A 14,653-nucleotide genomic window follows, 5' to 3' on the forward strand; every position below is an offset into this window, starting at 1 on the left:
AAAGTTACACAAAAAATATTACAGCATACTGCCAACAACACAATGCCATTTTATAGAAGAGTGGTTTTGAAAGTGTGGTCTGAGGATCCCTAAGGGATTCCTATACCTTAAAACCTTTCAGGGTAAGAATAAAACTAAGATGTGATTTGCCTTTTCACTCTAGATCACTCTGAAGGATACAGTGGAGTTTTACAAAGGCTGCATTCAAAAGCAGATATGATAATCCAACTGTCTTTTATTAAGCCTAACATTGGAAAGAGTTGCAAAAAATATAAAATAATGCTCTTAAGTATGTGGTTTTGGGTTTGGTTTTCTTTTTGTTTTTTTTTTTTTTTTTGGTCGTTGACAATATATATTCTTTCACTGAAATGTCACTTATGTTAATATGTGATGAATTTATTATTAAATATTTATTAGTACATATTTTTAAAATTCATCAGTTTAAGTTTCAAATACAACAAATACTGATAAGTAACCCACATAAACAAAGGTTCTTTGAGGTCCTTAATAATTTTTAAGAGTCCAAAGAGAACCTAAAATAAAAAAAATTTTGAGAACTGTTGATATGGAATCAAAAATATAAAATATAAAATATTTTAAATATTAAATAAATAATATTTATAAATATTAAATAATATTTATAAATATTAAGTTTTAATTATTAAATTAAATTAAATTATAAATATTAAATATTAAAATAAAATATAAAACTTGAGCATACAACTAGTAGGTGAATATACATATCTCCCTATATAGTCAAACTGCATATAAATTAATCAAACTACATAGATATAGAAAGTAAATCCATAAGAGGGATCATCTTATGGGGTGTGAGATCAAAATTAGTAAGGGATACCTGAGAAGGCTTCAGATGTGGATTATTTTTTTTTTAAAACAAAACAGAAAACTCAGATTTCAAGCAAATACGGTAAAATAGGTAGGTAGAGACATATTTGTTCTTTTTTGTATAACTGAAAAATTTCAGGGGTAGGAACAATCTATCATTTTCTCCACAAATTCTTTTTCTGCAGCTATTTCTTGTACTTGGTGCCACTAATTTTTATGTTTCAATTCCTGTGAAGCCCATGGTTTGCAAGCTGCTTCTCTCTCTAAATTAGTACTTAATAAACATATTAATTAAACCTCATGCTACAAAAAGTTTTTTTTTCTCCTAGTGAATATGAATTTTAAATGATAATCTCAGAAAGATTTATAAAAATTAAACTATGAAACTATGAGCAAAGTTATAATGTTTTCAATTAAAATAGTTATTCCTCAATTCAAGAAATAGTTACTGAGTCTCTATTACATTCTATGCCCTGGAGATAGAAAGGGAACAAGACAGGCAAGCTGTCTCCTCATTCCAGTAGGTAGGCATAAAGTCAAAGTAAACAAATGCACAAAATAATTTCAGATCATGATAGATACTGAAAATTAAGAAATAAAACCAAGTGGGATGGTCTGATTTAAGAAACTGACTGGGTGGGGAGATTTCTTAAAGACTCGGTGGAAAGGAAAGGCTCTTTGAGGAAATAAAGTTGGTTGATATCTAAGTGATATCAGATCAAGTAGTCATAGAAAAATCTGCTCGCTGGAACCTGACCTATTTCAAAGCATATTAAGGTAATGATATGGAAAAAGAGCAATGAATAAGGATGAAAGTGGTACAAGTTGAGGTCAAAGGCTAGGCAAAGAAGGGACCATGTAAAGATTAGACTTTATTCTAAAGGTAGTGAGAAGCCATTGGCAGATTTTAAGCAGATAAGTAATATGATCTGAGACTCTAACCGCTTAGTGAAGATCAGCGGGACGAATAGAGATAGCAACAGGAAGACCATGTGGGGAGGCCAGTGCAGGAATCTACACAAGAAATAATTGGAGTAGCAGAAATGGGGCTGCAGAAGTGAAGGTATTTATTTTACTTGAAATAAAACAAAAGTAGTTAATGAATTGTGTGTAGAGGATGAATGAAATTGAGGAACCAATGATTTCTAAATTTTTGATGAAAATTATGGATTTCCTATTTGAAATATTATTTCCTTAGCTTTTTTATCACTAGTTATTTTTACAATAGTGGTATATTACTGGTTCCATACCTTTCTCATCCTCTTTGAACTGAGAAGCTTGCCACAAAAGGTCCTTCTCACCGTCATAGTAGAAGCAAAGAGGATAAGCCCAACTACTCATGCTCACTTTAAGCCTGTTTGGATCATGTCTACTGACATCCCACTGGTCAAAGCAAATCACGTGGTTGGGCCAAATGGAAAAAGGCAGAGAAGCATATTTCTCCTCTAGTAGAAAGAACTGCAATATCATGGCAAACCCCAAGAATACACAGAAAGATGAAGATCAAAAACAAATACTTCAATCTATAACAATTTTTTTTTCTTTTTAAGATTTTTATTTATTTGGGGGCACCTGGGTGGCTCAGAAGCTTGGGCCTCTGCCTTCGGCTCAGGTCATGGTCTCAGGGTCTTGGGATCAAGCTCTGTACTGGGCTCTCTCCTCATTGGGGAGCCTGCTTCCCCCTCTCTCTCTCTGCCTGCCTCTCTGCCTACTTGTGATCTCTCTCTGTGTGTCAAATAAATAAATAAAATCTAAAAAAAAAAAAAAAGATTTTTATATATATTTGATAGAGAATGAGCATAAGCATGGGGAGAGGCAGGCAGAGGGAAGGAAGCAGCAGACTCCCCACTGAGCAGGTGGCATGAATTGGGTCTGGATCCCAGGACCCTGGGATCATGAACTAAGCCAAAGGCAGATGCTTAACCGACTGAGCCACCCAGGCACCCTAATGTATTATAGTTTTTATGTATTCAAGTCATGAGTCATAATTGTAAAAGGTCAGCAGCTTCTGGAAAGCTCCAAATCTTTTTTCCAGATAACAAGTAAGATATAATTAGTTCTCTTAATACTTATTTTTTAAATTAAGCAATTACATGAGCACTTAAGATTCTATTTTATTACCAATGACTATATTTATTATTTTTTTATTTTTAAAAAAGATTTTATTTATTTGAGACAGAAAGTGAGCACAAGTGGAGAGAAGGATCAGAGGGAGAAGCAGACTCCCCATTGAGCAAGGAGCCTGATGCCTGGCTTGGATCCCAGGACCTTGAGATCAGGACCTGAGTCGAAGGCAGACACTTAACCGACTGAGCCACCCAGACACCCTTCCAATGACTATATTTAACTATGCATGTATATAGTAAAAAAAAAACAACAACATTACATTAGAATATATCTGAGATTAGAGGGACACCTGAGCAGCTCAGTCCGATAAGCATCGCCTTCGGGTCAGGTCATGATCCTGGGGTCTTGGAATCAAGCCCCACATCCGGATCCCTGCTTGCAAGGAGCCTGCCTCTCCCTCTCTTCCCCATTCATGCTATCTCTCACATTCTTTCTCAAATAAATAAATACCATTAAAAAAAATGTGTTTCTCAGGTTAGAATAACATGAAAGAGAGAAACTGACTTATATGACATTTATGTATATAGTATGGTCAAAGACAAAACTAGAACAATGTAGAGTAAATAAGCAATCAATCAGAATATACTTAAAGGTGCATTTTTTTAAATGTTAAGCTCTATACCCAACATGGGACTTGAACTCACAACTGTGAGATCAAGAGTCACCTGCTCTACTGACCAATCCAGTCAGGTGCCCCTTAAAAGGTATTTTTAAGGGCAGAAAAGTATTTACTTATTTCATTCCATAAAATCAAACCATTTTATTATATGGAAAACATTTGATTTCATACAATTTTTTTAAAACATCAAAAATGCTCGGGGCACTTGGGTGGCTCAGTGGGTTAAAGCCTCTGCCTTTGGCTTAGGTCATGATCTCAGGATCCTGGGATCGAGCCCCGCATTGGGCTCTCTGCTCATCGGGGAGCCTGCTTCCTCCTCTCTCTCTGCCTGCCTCTCCACCTACTTGTGATCTCTGTCAAATAAATAAATAAAATCTTAAAAAAATATATAAAAAATGCTAAAAACAAGGTGAAGCAAAAACAAAAACAAAAAATCTGCAACATACATAACAGAAAGTTCATATCCTCTCCCCCTCTCTCTCTCCATATATATATATATATATAGGAAGTTCTTACTAGACACTAAGAAAAATAAGACTATTCCTACTTTTCACATCTCTTACCCACATTAACACTGACTTATACACTTAAAATGTTTCTTGAAGCAACAAATGAGCTTGTGTGGTCTGATGCAGTTTTGGAAACATGATACCTGCTTTAGATGGAATAGAATGAAATTATCAAGAACTTTTAATAAAGGTAAGCAGGGAAATTTGAATTTGCAGTATAGGTTAGATTATCACAATCTCAGAGAAATGACCTAAAGAAAGCACTATTTTATTAAGGCTAATTGGCCTTTTGTTCCAATTGAACAAAAGGAATTAGAATATAGAGGCTAAAATTAAAAAGATCAACTAGGAGTAGATGAATAAATATTCTAGATTAGGATAAAAGATTCAAGAAACATTCTAAGAAAATGATTAAATACTTTAGAATAAACTAATAGAAAATAATCAAAGAAAACTCTAGAAACAAGCTGAGGGCAGTACTTCTTAAATTTCAACGTGCACTGGATTCACTTAGGAAATGGGTTAAAAGGCACATTCAGATTCAAAAGACCTGAGATTCTGCATTTCTAATAACTTCCAAGAGATGCCGATAATATTGATCTTAAGACCACACTTAAGTCTAGGAAGTAAGAACTAAGAAACAACTTAGATACTAAGAGTCCATTTTCCCAGAATTCCAGATAATGACCAAGTTTCATATTAAATGCTTTCATCCTATATCCTTCTATCTGGCAGTTGCTGAAGTTGCATTTTTACATTTTTACATTTATTTTTGTGAATATTTGTCCAATGTGTATTCCCTTCCACTCCCCCTGCCCCCAACACACACTTAACCCAGTGTCCTGTTTGGCTCACGGCTCTAGCCCTGACACTGAGCGTATTTCTGGCACCCAGCAGGTGCAGAATATTTGTTTCAGAAATAAATGAATGAGCCAATGAACAGAGACGCTGAAAGAGATGCTGATTTGAAAAAGACAGAAAGGTTAGTGAAGAACACTCCAGTGAAAAGATACATGTTGATCAGAGTGAGGGTAAAGGCTATTGATATAGATTTCATTGCTATCATATTAGATATGACCATTGGTAGCCACATAAGTAAATAAAATTATTAAAGGAGCATGTATAAAGAGAGAAGAACTAAGTAAGATTTGTTGGACAAACACTCAAAGAGAACCTAGAGGGAGAGTGACCAAACGAAGTAGTCAGGGGATTTTGAAAGGAAGAAATTACAAATAATGAAAAAAGTTCTAGGACTTACCATCTAAGGTTAAGATAGAGAAAGCAATGAGTTCAGAAACTACACTACATAAATATCTTTCTGTGGGTATGTATATATAGAAGTTAAACATCAGTAAGTTAAAAAATGAGGTCATAGAAGTAGTACTTGAATATACAAATTCAAAGTATGAAGATTTGGTGGGAAGTTTTTTTAAAAAATCATTTTTTTTTTTCCAGAGGAACAGAAAACATGTTCGTGTCTGAAAATGCCAGTAGGAGCTAGGCTGGATATATAAACAAAAGAAGTGGTCTTGGAATGGAGTAACAGAGTTGGGGGAACTGGTGTGTAGGTCCCATCTAAAGACAGCAATTAACTCAGCTCTACCAAATAACTGATTCTAAAGAATGAGAACGCAATATTGTCAAATTTCCTTTTGTTTTTTCAAGAAAAACTAAAAATCTGGATGTGTGTGTGAAATTTCCTGAATTGGGTAAAAAATATTCTACTTGTAGGGTATAACTTTACTCTCTCTGGTCTAAAAAGAAATTCTGAGTTATTAAGAAGTAAATCAAAGAATGGCCAAGTAGAACTAAAAATATAACTGAAATTAAACAGTAAAAATATGGAGCAATATGTTACGTCATTATAGCAGAAGTGATTAAAGGTAGTGGAATGGTTCAGCAAATGATAAAAAGTAACAGAAACGGGAACCAAAGGTAGTAGCTCTTAAGATATGAATATAAAAGAGAAAGTACTCAACAAGGGTAGAAAGAAAAGGTTTTAGGAAGGGAAAGAGGGAGGGCTTGAATGAATGGAAGTCCATCTGAAAGTGAGTAACATGGTTAAAAATTGGAAAATAACAGACAATTCAGTGAAAAATGACTACCTTAGACTATAATGAATAAAGAATTTTGATTATGAAAATTACATTAATCCATTTATTTTATTTAAAAAATGAACAGTAAAGACACTTTACAAGATCTTTTAATCTGATAACATCTAAGAATGGATAGTGACAGTTAGAAATTATTAGTAGTATTAGTTACACAAGACAGATAATGGAAAGGGAATATTTTTCCTTGAAAATACCCCCAAACTGAGGGTAAGAGGGAAGCACACATTCCAGTTTCATTCTGTTCTTAGTCCCTTTGTTGAGTATGCCAAAAATACTTGGAGCCAGTTAAGACAGAAGATAGACATCTGGCCACTTAAAACTATCTGGACTAATGCCATATTCATACATGCTAAAGAGCAGACACAGCAGGTTAGTAAATTAATAATCACTATATCAATTTGGTCTGTATTGAAAACTGACCTAAATAATATAACATTTCAATTCCCTTTCTTACACAAGAACTTCAGCAGTCCTTCATTTAGGTTCAAACATATTCTAGAAAGGTAAGTAGCATTATTCACTCATTCAGATGATAATCAGTTAGCACATGCTATATGCAAAGTGCTATTCAAAGCACTATGGTAAATATAAAAAATTAATCAGTCATGAATAATGTCATGAAGAAGCATATGCCTAATAGAGGAGATAACAGAAGAGATATGTATAAATAGCCAGAAAAGAAACTAAAAATCTAAAGAGATACAAGTGAAAAATGATATATGTTCAAGGAGAAGGAACTAAAAAGACAAGAAAAAGGATTCAACCATTTGAGGATTCCTAACTGACATAAAAAACAAATGTCAGTTTGGTCTTCCAGTTTCCAATTCTTTTCTAACAAGCATTTAGCTATAACATTTGCTAAACTCTCAAAGTTCAGTTAGTCATCCTAATTCTTCATCACAATTTTATTCCATTTACACATTACACAGAATAAAATCTTTTTACTCAGGAAAATTGATATCACACATAGAAAACTCATACCTGGTCCTGCAGATTGTTAACTAGAAATAAAAACTAGAGAATGGTATCTACCAGGAACAAAAATTTGTATTTCCCACTACCACATCGGTCTAAATCTCCGAGAACATCCTTGGGTTTAAGGATCATGACAGAAAGGTTCAGAAAGGAGATTCTGGTTGAATGAAATAACCACGTCCAGTTGTGTTTCTAACCCAGTCACAATCTGAAACTACTATTCTCTTTCTCACATTCCCTAACTTAGATACCTTGACATGCCTGTCAAAAATAATTGTAATTTGTTTACAGTTTTATGACTACCAGAAGAGTCTAACACTAACTCTAGAAAATACACAAAATACACAAAGTTTTGCAATAAGAGCCTGAAGGGGAAAAGGCAAAATGAAAGAAACCGCCCCTAATTCTAAAGTAAAAATGTAATTGTCATAGACTTGGTTCCATCAACAGAAATGAGAAAAAAAAATTCTAAACATAGGAACAACAGCTTTGCAACTTAACCAATTAAGAGAGAAAAATGAAAAAGGGAAAAAAAGAAATTAATGGGTCTTCATTCATCATTCCCTTTAGATCATATAATTCCTTCCAACTAGTGTTAAAACATTCACGTGTTGCATGAACACTATAACAAGGATTTACCCCAAATATTACTTCTTTATAGAAATAGGATAAATATTACTCTAAGAATTTGAGCTCCATGAAGGCAGGGCATTTTGTCTGTTTTATTCACTGACTTAACTCCAGGTGGACTCTACTTAACACAGAGAAGGTTCTCAATAAATATCTCCAGCTGTACTGTGCTTAAAACACAAAAGACTCTCAAATATTCGACGTAAGAATGAATGTCAGAAGAAATCTTGTGACAACTAAATCAAAAAATCAAGATAGTATATCTTGTGAGAATGGAAAGAAAGCAGCAACACTTAACTAGATTAAAATAATGTTCCTCTTGTTTTTATTATCATATAGTAAAAAACCAGTAGTTAACAAGTTACCATGCAGGTGTAAGACCTGTAATCATGTAAGATTTTTTGTGGTATTACATATTCTATCTAGTATCATTAAAGATAAATACTAGGGAAAAAATTAGGAAGTAAACTGAAGTATATAAAACACATTTGATACTGAATCACTTCTCTGCAATTTCCCCAACTTTGTGGATCTGTGACGAAGTAATATTTTTATCAATTTTCCAATTATTATATACTATTGTTTCACACATGAATATATGAAACCATCAATATTACCAAGTGTTCGATGTTAAAAAAGTAACAATGTAAAACTGGTTTTGAGTTTTTTCCCAAAAGTGAAAAAAAAATTTTACTTTGCTTATATTTCATCTCCTATCATGTTTTAATAAGCTTTGATCTCTGTCTCCCTTAAAATAATATAATTTATTGAAAACAATGATTGCCTACCTGTTGAATTACATTTCTCCCTACCTAAATAAATTAGATTCCTATTAGAATTCTCTAAAGGACTTTCTTAACAAATCAATCACCAATAAAACTAAAATAAAATCTTGACTCCGTTTCAAAAGTAAAGGCTTAGATCATCTAATGCCATAGACTATGCAAAAATATTTCTCTTTAGCTATGACTTGTATTCTCACATTTGCATTTATTTGACTATGGTTATAGTAGAGCTTCACAGTCTTAGAGGAAATGTATTCTATGAATTATCAGAAACAGTTGTTACAATATCAAAGTTACCTAATTTATTTAATGATTAATTACTTTAATGATGAAGAAAGTAACCCAGGTTTCTGAAAGATCCAGGAGGAAATTAAAAGCACCAAAATGCTCCAAATAGAAAGACTATACTTCCATTATCATTTGGGAATACAAAGTGATTAGTTACTTCTGTCAGTCAGAAAATCGGGATTGGTGTGGTTTTTACAAATATCTCTAACTGCTTCTTATTTCCCTTCAATTAGTTAATAGCTAAAATTCACATAGAGGAAAAAATAGGAGTATCATCTCAGTAGAAGGACATTTTCTCAAAAAAATTTATGATGCCATACATAAAAGTCTGCTCAAAATTGGAATATAGCAAAAATATACAGTTATCGGGCATGATTTTAAATATTTAAGGACATTTGAAATTTACACATAAATTCCAAGAAAATAAACTGTAATTACCTACTTTAGTTGGACTAAGTTCAACTTAGTTAGCTAAGTTCTTTGAAACTGATTTCCCAAGGTGTTAAATCCAAATAACATATAAGAAATGAAATTATAAAAAATAAAAATTCAGCTCTTCAATTAGTGATAGGATCTTCACAAAAAGTAGGAAGTCAACAGGAAAAGAGTTGTTTATGTACAGAGACTTTACATCTCTTAAAAAGTACAGATTTATATATATTAAAGATATCACTGATTCCCTATTTAAAACCACTGAACCTGGTTATTTCACGTCTGTGCACCAATATCACCTAACAGATTTACTTGTTATTTAAAAATGATCTAATAGTTTTAACTCCGATGTCGGTGGCTAAAAGCAAAAGGTAACAGATTTGTCCTGAGTTTTACTGGACTGCACTTATACATTAAAAACTCAGCAATAATATCACACCTCTCAAAGACACATCCCTTTGGGTGACTTTAATATACCCATCCTATGTTTGAATTCCATACCACTAAACATAAAGATAATTTTGGACTACTACTGTATCACTTATATGGGTAATCTGAAACCTACACTCAAATCACAGCTGTGACACACACCCCTGTCCTCCACAAACTTCTAATCCACTCTCCCCCTCAAGTCCTTCAAAGAATTTCAATGATTACAAATCTGTATTCAGATACACATACTTCAAATCCCAGCTCTGCCACTTACTAGCCTTTAACCTTGGACAAATTACTGAGGCCTTCTGTGCCTCGGTTTCCTCATCCATGAAATGGGAATAATAATATTATCTATTTCACAGGATTGCTATGAAAATAATTTAGCATTTGTAAATCACTTAGAACAGGGACACATAATGTTTGCTATATACTTAATATTTTCAATATCAGTTTAAATTAATAGATTCCATACCATTAGATAATGAGGACATCATAAAAACAAACATCACTCCTTTCATAACAATTCAAATCCTGCTTAAATGACTCCTAGAGACACACAGAGAAACAGACATAGGGTCACACATACATACACGTACGCTAATCTCTACCGTACTGTATACCTGCAGCTTTGGGGAACAAACTTTTGCCTGCTAAGAACTATTTACTGTAAAGGGATCAAGGGATCAAAGTGTATGCAAACGAGTAATTCAAGCAGCAGTGAGGCAATAGCAAGCACAAAAATAACAATCTGCTGGACTTCTTTTACAATGAGCAGAGGGGTGATATGCAAAAAATTCTTTTCCAGGAATCATGTTTTCTTCGCTCACTTGCTCTCTTCTTAGACCAATCAATTTACCAATGGAAAAATGCTTAATTGAGGTTAGGAAAAAGTTGTTTTTCATACTGCTCACTAAAAGTACTAAAATTACGCCAGATTTTCATTATTTTATAAATATCACATATTTAAAAGCACCACTTAACTTTTTGTTTACTTGATAGTGGAATACATCCCAAAACACAGATTTTCTTCAGATTTTCAATGGCCAATGATCTTTCAAAAAGAACTTGCCTCACTTAAAGAAATAAGAATACTATAAGCAAAAAAGATTCTATGCTGAGAGTTCCTTTAAATTCAGTGCCATATATAGTGCCCTATACCCTCCTTGAAACTGTAGCCTCTTTTCCAAGCAGCTAAGTGGTTTTCTCTACTACAAGAACAAATATCTCTTACCAGTTATAGATAACATTAGAAAAGTAAATAAACAATTGCCATAAATTTGAAAAAAATAAGTTTCTGCAGTGCTTCACATTGTTATTAGAAAGTAAAATAAATTACTTTTAATCCATATCCTGTGCAACACAAAGCTTAAATTTTGTTTCCTTCAATACTCAAAGTAAACATGTGTATTTACAACTACAGATTATCCCCAAATGTGCAGGTACCCCATAAAATTTTAAAAACAGACAAAAATACAGACCAAAATCTAGAAAACATTAATTTTTGCTTAGAAACTAGAACATCATGGCATTCTTACTGTTACCTTTTAAACGCTTCAGCTGGGTTCCTTTCACATTCTCCAGGCTGTAAGAGGCTTTGGACTGCTGGATCCCTTAGCTTATCCTCATATCCTTGGAGTAGTCCACTGCGGCAGATCTGGGCAACTAGACCTCTAATAAACCCTCCAACACACAAAGTATCAGAGTCTTGGGCTTTGCAGAAATGAAAGGCCAAAGCTTGGCGATGTAAACCTCTCTGCAAGCTTGCAGGTGAACTTGGCCACAGCAGCTCAGTACATAGGGCTGTCTTGCCACTGCCAGGCCCTCCTACCAACAACACACCCCAGGCAGCTCCTTTTCCAGAGACAACACTAGCATTATTCCCAGAATTCATTACAAGGGATGGTGTGTTGACAGCACTATTGCAGCAGTTAGTTTTCTCCTGGAGGCAATGCTGAAGCTTGTGGAAAACCCACTCCCTACAGTAAAACTGCTTCCCCTGCAGTAAACTCGTTTGAGCCATTTTGCAGACTTTCTCTTCCCAAGGATTAGTCATAATAGGTTCCTTATCTTCAACATTTGCTAGATCCTGGATACAACAACACAGGTCTTTACATCCATTAGGACATAACTTGCAAATTAAGTTGACTTTGACTTTACAGTAACGAGTTACAGTAAAACTCAACAGCCATAGATGCCATTTGCCAACAGAATGTGCATGACTTTGACTCTTTACTCTTGATTATCAGCAGAGACTCTATTAGTTTAACTGTTGAACTGGTGGAAAATTGCCTGGTTCCAAAGCGTGGTAATACTTTCCCTAAATCTTGATGGGTCACATAACTCCATGGTTCTATCTTAGAGTTTATGTGATTGTGGATGTTTCAAGTGTGCAGATGAGACAATACATCTGGAAAACTAAAGAGAATGCCCAATCTTTCAATTTGTACAAAATGCTTCTCCAGATTCGAAGTGTTAATTCTGTATCTGAAAATTAGATGCAGAAAAGATGTCTATTATAGTAAATGCCATCAAAGAGGTTACATGTGTACAATAGATCGGTAGTTCTATATTTCTTGTTGAAAGACAATCACTCAAAGTACTAGACCTTACCAGTTTCAGGCATCTGGGCAATTGCCAGAGAGGGAACTGTTTCAGATTATGTGGCAGAAATGACAGTCCACTGTTACCACCTTCTTAATCCAAAGCATTCAAAAACTGCATTTTCAAGAGAGTAGATTCTTAATGAACCTGTTCACAGATTTCTAGGTTCAAGAGAGGGGGCAAATCAACAATTTCCACAAATAACTAAAATAAAACAATATCTTAGTGCAAAATATCGTGTGTTAAGAGCTTGTTTACTTAAAAGTTTACAAAGGATACAATTTGCCAGTTAAAATAATCTCAAAAATCCATATATTTAAAAAAAAATCCATATGCTTCATCTTTGGTACTTTCAAAAAGTTGGACAATTGCCCCCCAGAATCAAAATTACATTTTCCTTTCTGTATTCTACTTCCTCTATGGTTATGCTTCCCAAAGAGCTGCATTTTTATCAAGTTACCCTAGATTAAAACAAACAAACAAACAAAACTGTGTAAAAAGGGAAAAAAAAAAAAAAGGCTTTATGCACACACAGTAACATCCTTAACTCTGGCCAAAAAGGTCTTTCCGACTAGCTTGGTAGAACAGCGCCAGTTAAAGGAAGCTCTATTAAACTGCACAGTCCAGCCAGTCAAGGACTCCGTTTACTCGACTAGTCACACTTCTTTGTTGATAGTTTGCAAAGCCTAGGGGATGATTACCAGGGCTGTGGCTGGATGGGAATGAGTTAAAACAAAACAAAACAAAACAAAACAAAACAAAAAACTGAGGGGAGAATGGGGATGACCTTAAACGATAAATCTAATCACCAGTACAATGTGAATTCTTCCTTCCTCTGCGCTATAGATACACGTTTTGGATTGGGATGAGGATTGGAATCTACTACTGTGGCCGGAGAAAAGGCTGCTGGGGAGAATTTCTTCCCACGCAGAAAAGGAATAAGGAGTAGAGTGCTCCAGGGCTGGTTGGTGTTTGCCTACAGTTCCGGCCTCTAGTTTCAGCTGATAGACAAAAGGAACTCCGGGATTCCCAGACACGGGAACCACCTTCGGTCTGAGCAGCCAGGAGCCACAGGGGGGCCACCTCGGAGAAGACACGGACTGAGGTGCAGCTTCTACGCTGAGGTCTTCCCTTCAAGAAGCCTGGGAACGCCCCAAACACCCCGCCCCGCCCCAAGATTTTGGGGTGTGTCTTTTGAAGGGGGAGGGGGTGCCCGACGTCCTTGCCAATCCCAGATGAGGGGTCTCCTCCCTGTTGGTGTCCAGCTCTGAGCCCCCAACTACGCGCGCCGCTCCCGCCCCCGCCCGACCCACGGCTGAACGTGGGGAGAAGTCGGTCTGGGGCCGGAGACTAGAAAGGGTGGGCGGGTGAGTCAGGTTCGAACCTAGCCAAAGCCCCCAAGCTTCCGACCTGAGAAGGGGCCTCGCTTCTACTCCCGCTGCCGCCCCTCAGTTACCTCGGCCCCAGCCGCCGCCGTGGCCGCTGCCGCCCCGGCGGACTCTAAGCCCCAGACACTTGCTCCTCTGAGAATCCGCGACCGCCAGCGCTCCCTGTACTCCAACTGCAGCCGCCTCCTTCGCTCGGCCTGGGGTTCGCTCTCCGGTCCAGATTCGCCTGTTGGCCCCCGGCAACTGCCAGTTCCAGCTGCCCCAGCAGCCTCGGTCTTGCTCCTCCCAACCCCCACCAGCCAACCGCCGCCGCCGCCGTCAGGGCAGTGACTGTCTCAGGCAGCCCGGGACTCGGCCGGCTCCGCCCCGCCCCACTCCTCGGCCCCGCCCCCACGCCCAGGCCCCGCCCCCCGACCGCTCGCCCTTTCTTCGCCCGCCCGCTCCTCCCCTTGCCCCTCCCCTCCCCCCACTGCGCCCACCCGTCGCCGGCAGTGCCTGGGCGTGTGCGGGCGCCTGCACTCGGCCGCGCGCGTCGCTGGGGAATCTTTGGGGGAAGGGAAAAGAGTGGGGGGTGGCCTTGGGGCCCCGCCTTTCGGAGGGGCGGAGAAAGGGGCGGGGGCTGCGTTCTCACGTCCCCGAGCTCACGCGAGTCGCTGCCCCCACCCACCCCGTCACCACTCGGCCCTGAGCCTTTCTTTGTCTTCCAGGCCGGAGGGACTCGCTGGCTTTGGGGGCCATATCCGCTCCTGGGAAGGGCAGTTGGGCGGGCAGAGTTCCCTCTTGCCTCTCCCTTAAACCCCTTGTTCGAAAAGACCACTCCAGACCCGTCCTATTCTTCAGTCCGGGTTCCGTTTCAATCCATTAAATTTCTCAGTCTGGGACAGAGAAGCAAGGAAAGGACTGG

At 37.1% G+C, this 14,653-nt stretch overlaps 1 protein-coding gene across 4 annotated transcripts in view; it reads right to left on the reverse strand.

Moving 5' to 3' along the window:
- ANKRD50 (ankyrin repeat domain 50) overlaps positions 1-14,109 on the reverse strand; it is a 34,005-nt gene extending 19,896 nt beyond the window's left edge. The window contains exons 1-2 of one of the 4 annotated variants that reach the window (XM_032333356.1): positions 13,818-14,109; positions 11,302-12,244 (exon numbers count right to left, since the gene is read on the reverse strand). In XM_032333356.1, coding sequence (XP_032189247.1) covers positions 11,302-11,813 — 512 coding nt within the window. In that variant the 5' untranslated portion in view covers positions 11,814-12,244; positions 13,818-14,109. Of the gene's footprint in view, positions 1-10,741; positions 10,834-11,301; positions 12,245-12,370; positions 12,497-13,817 lie in introns of those variants that run through there. The other 3 variants (XM_032333357.1, XM_032333359.1, XM_032333358.1) reach the window with 3 other exon arrangements.
- Between the last annotated feature and the right edge of the window lie 544 nt (positions 14,110-14,653).

This window comes from Mustela erminea, chromosome 2, assembly GCF_009829155.1.
Source record: "Mustela erminea isolate mMusErm1 chromosome 2, mMusErm1.Pri, whole genome shotgun sequence".
Lineage (NCBI taxonomy): Eukaryota > Metazoa > Chordata > Mammalia > Carnivora > Mustelidae > Mustela > Mustela erminea.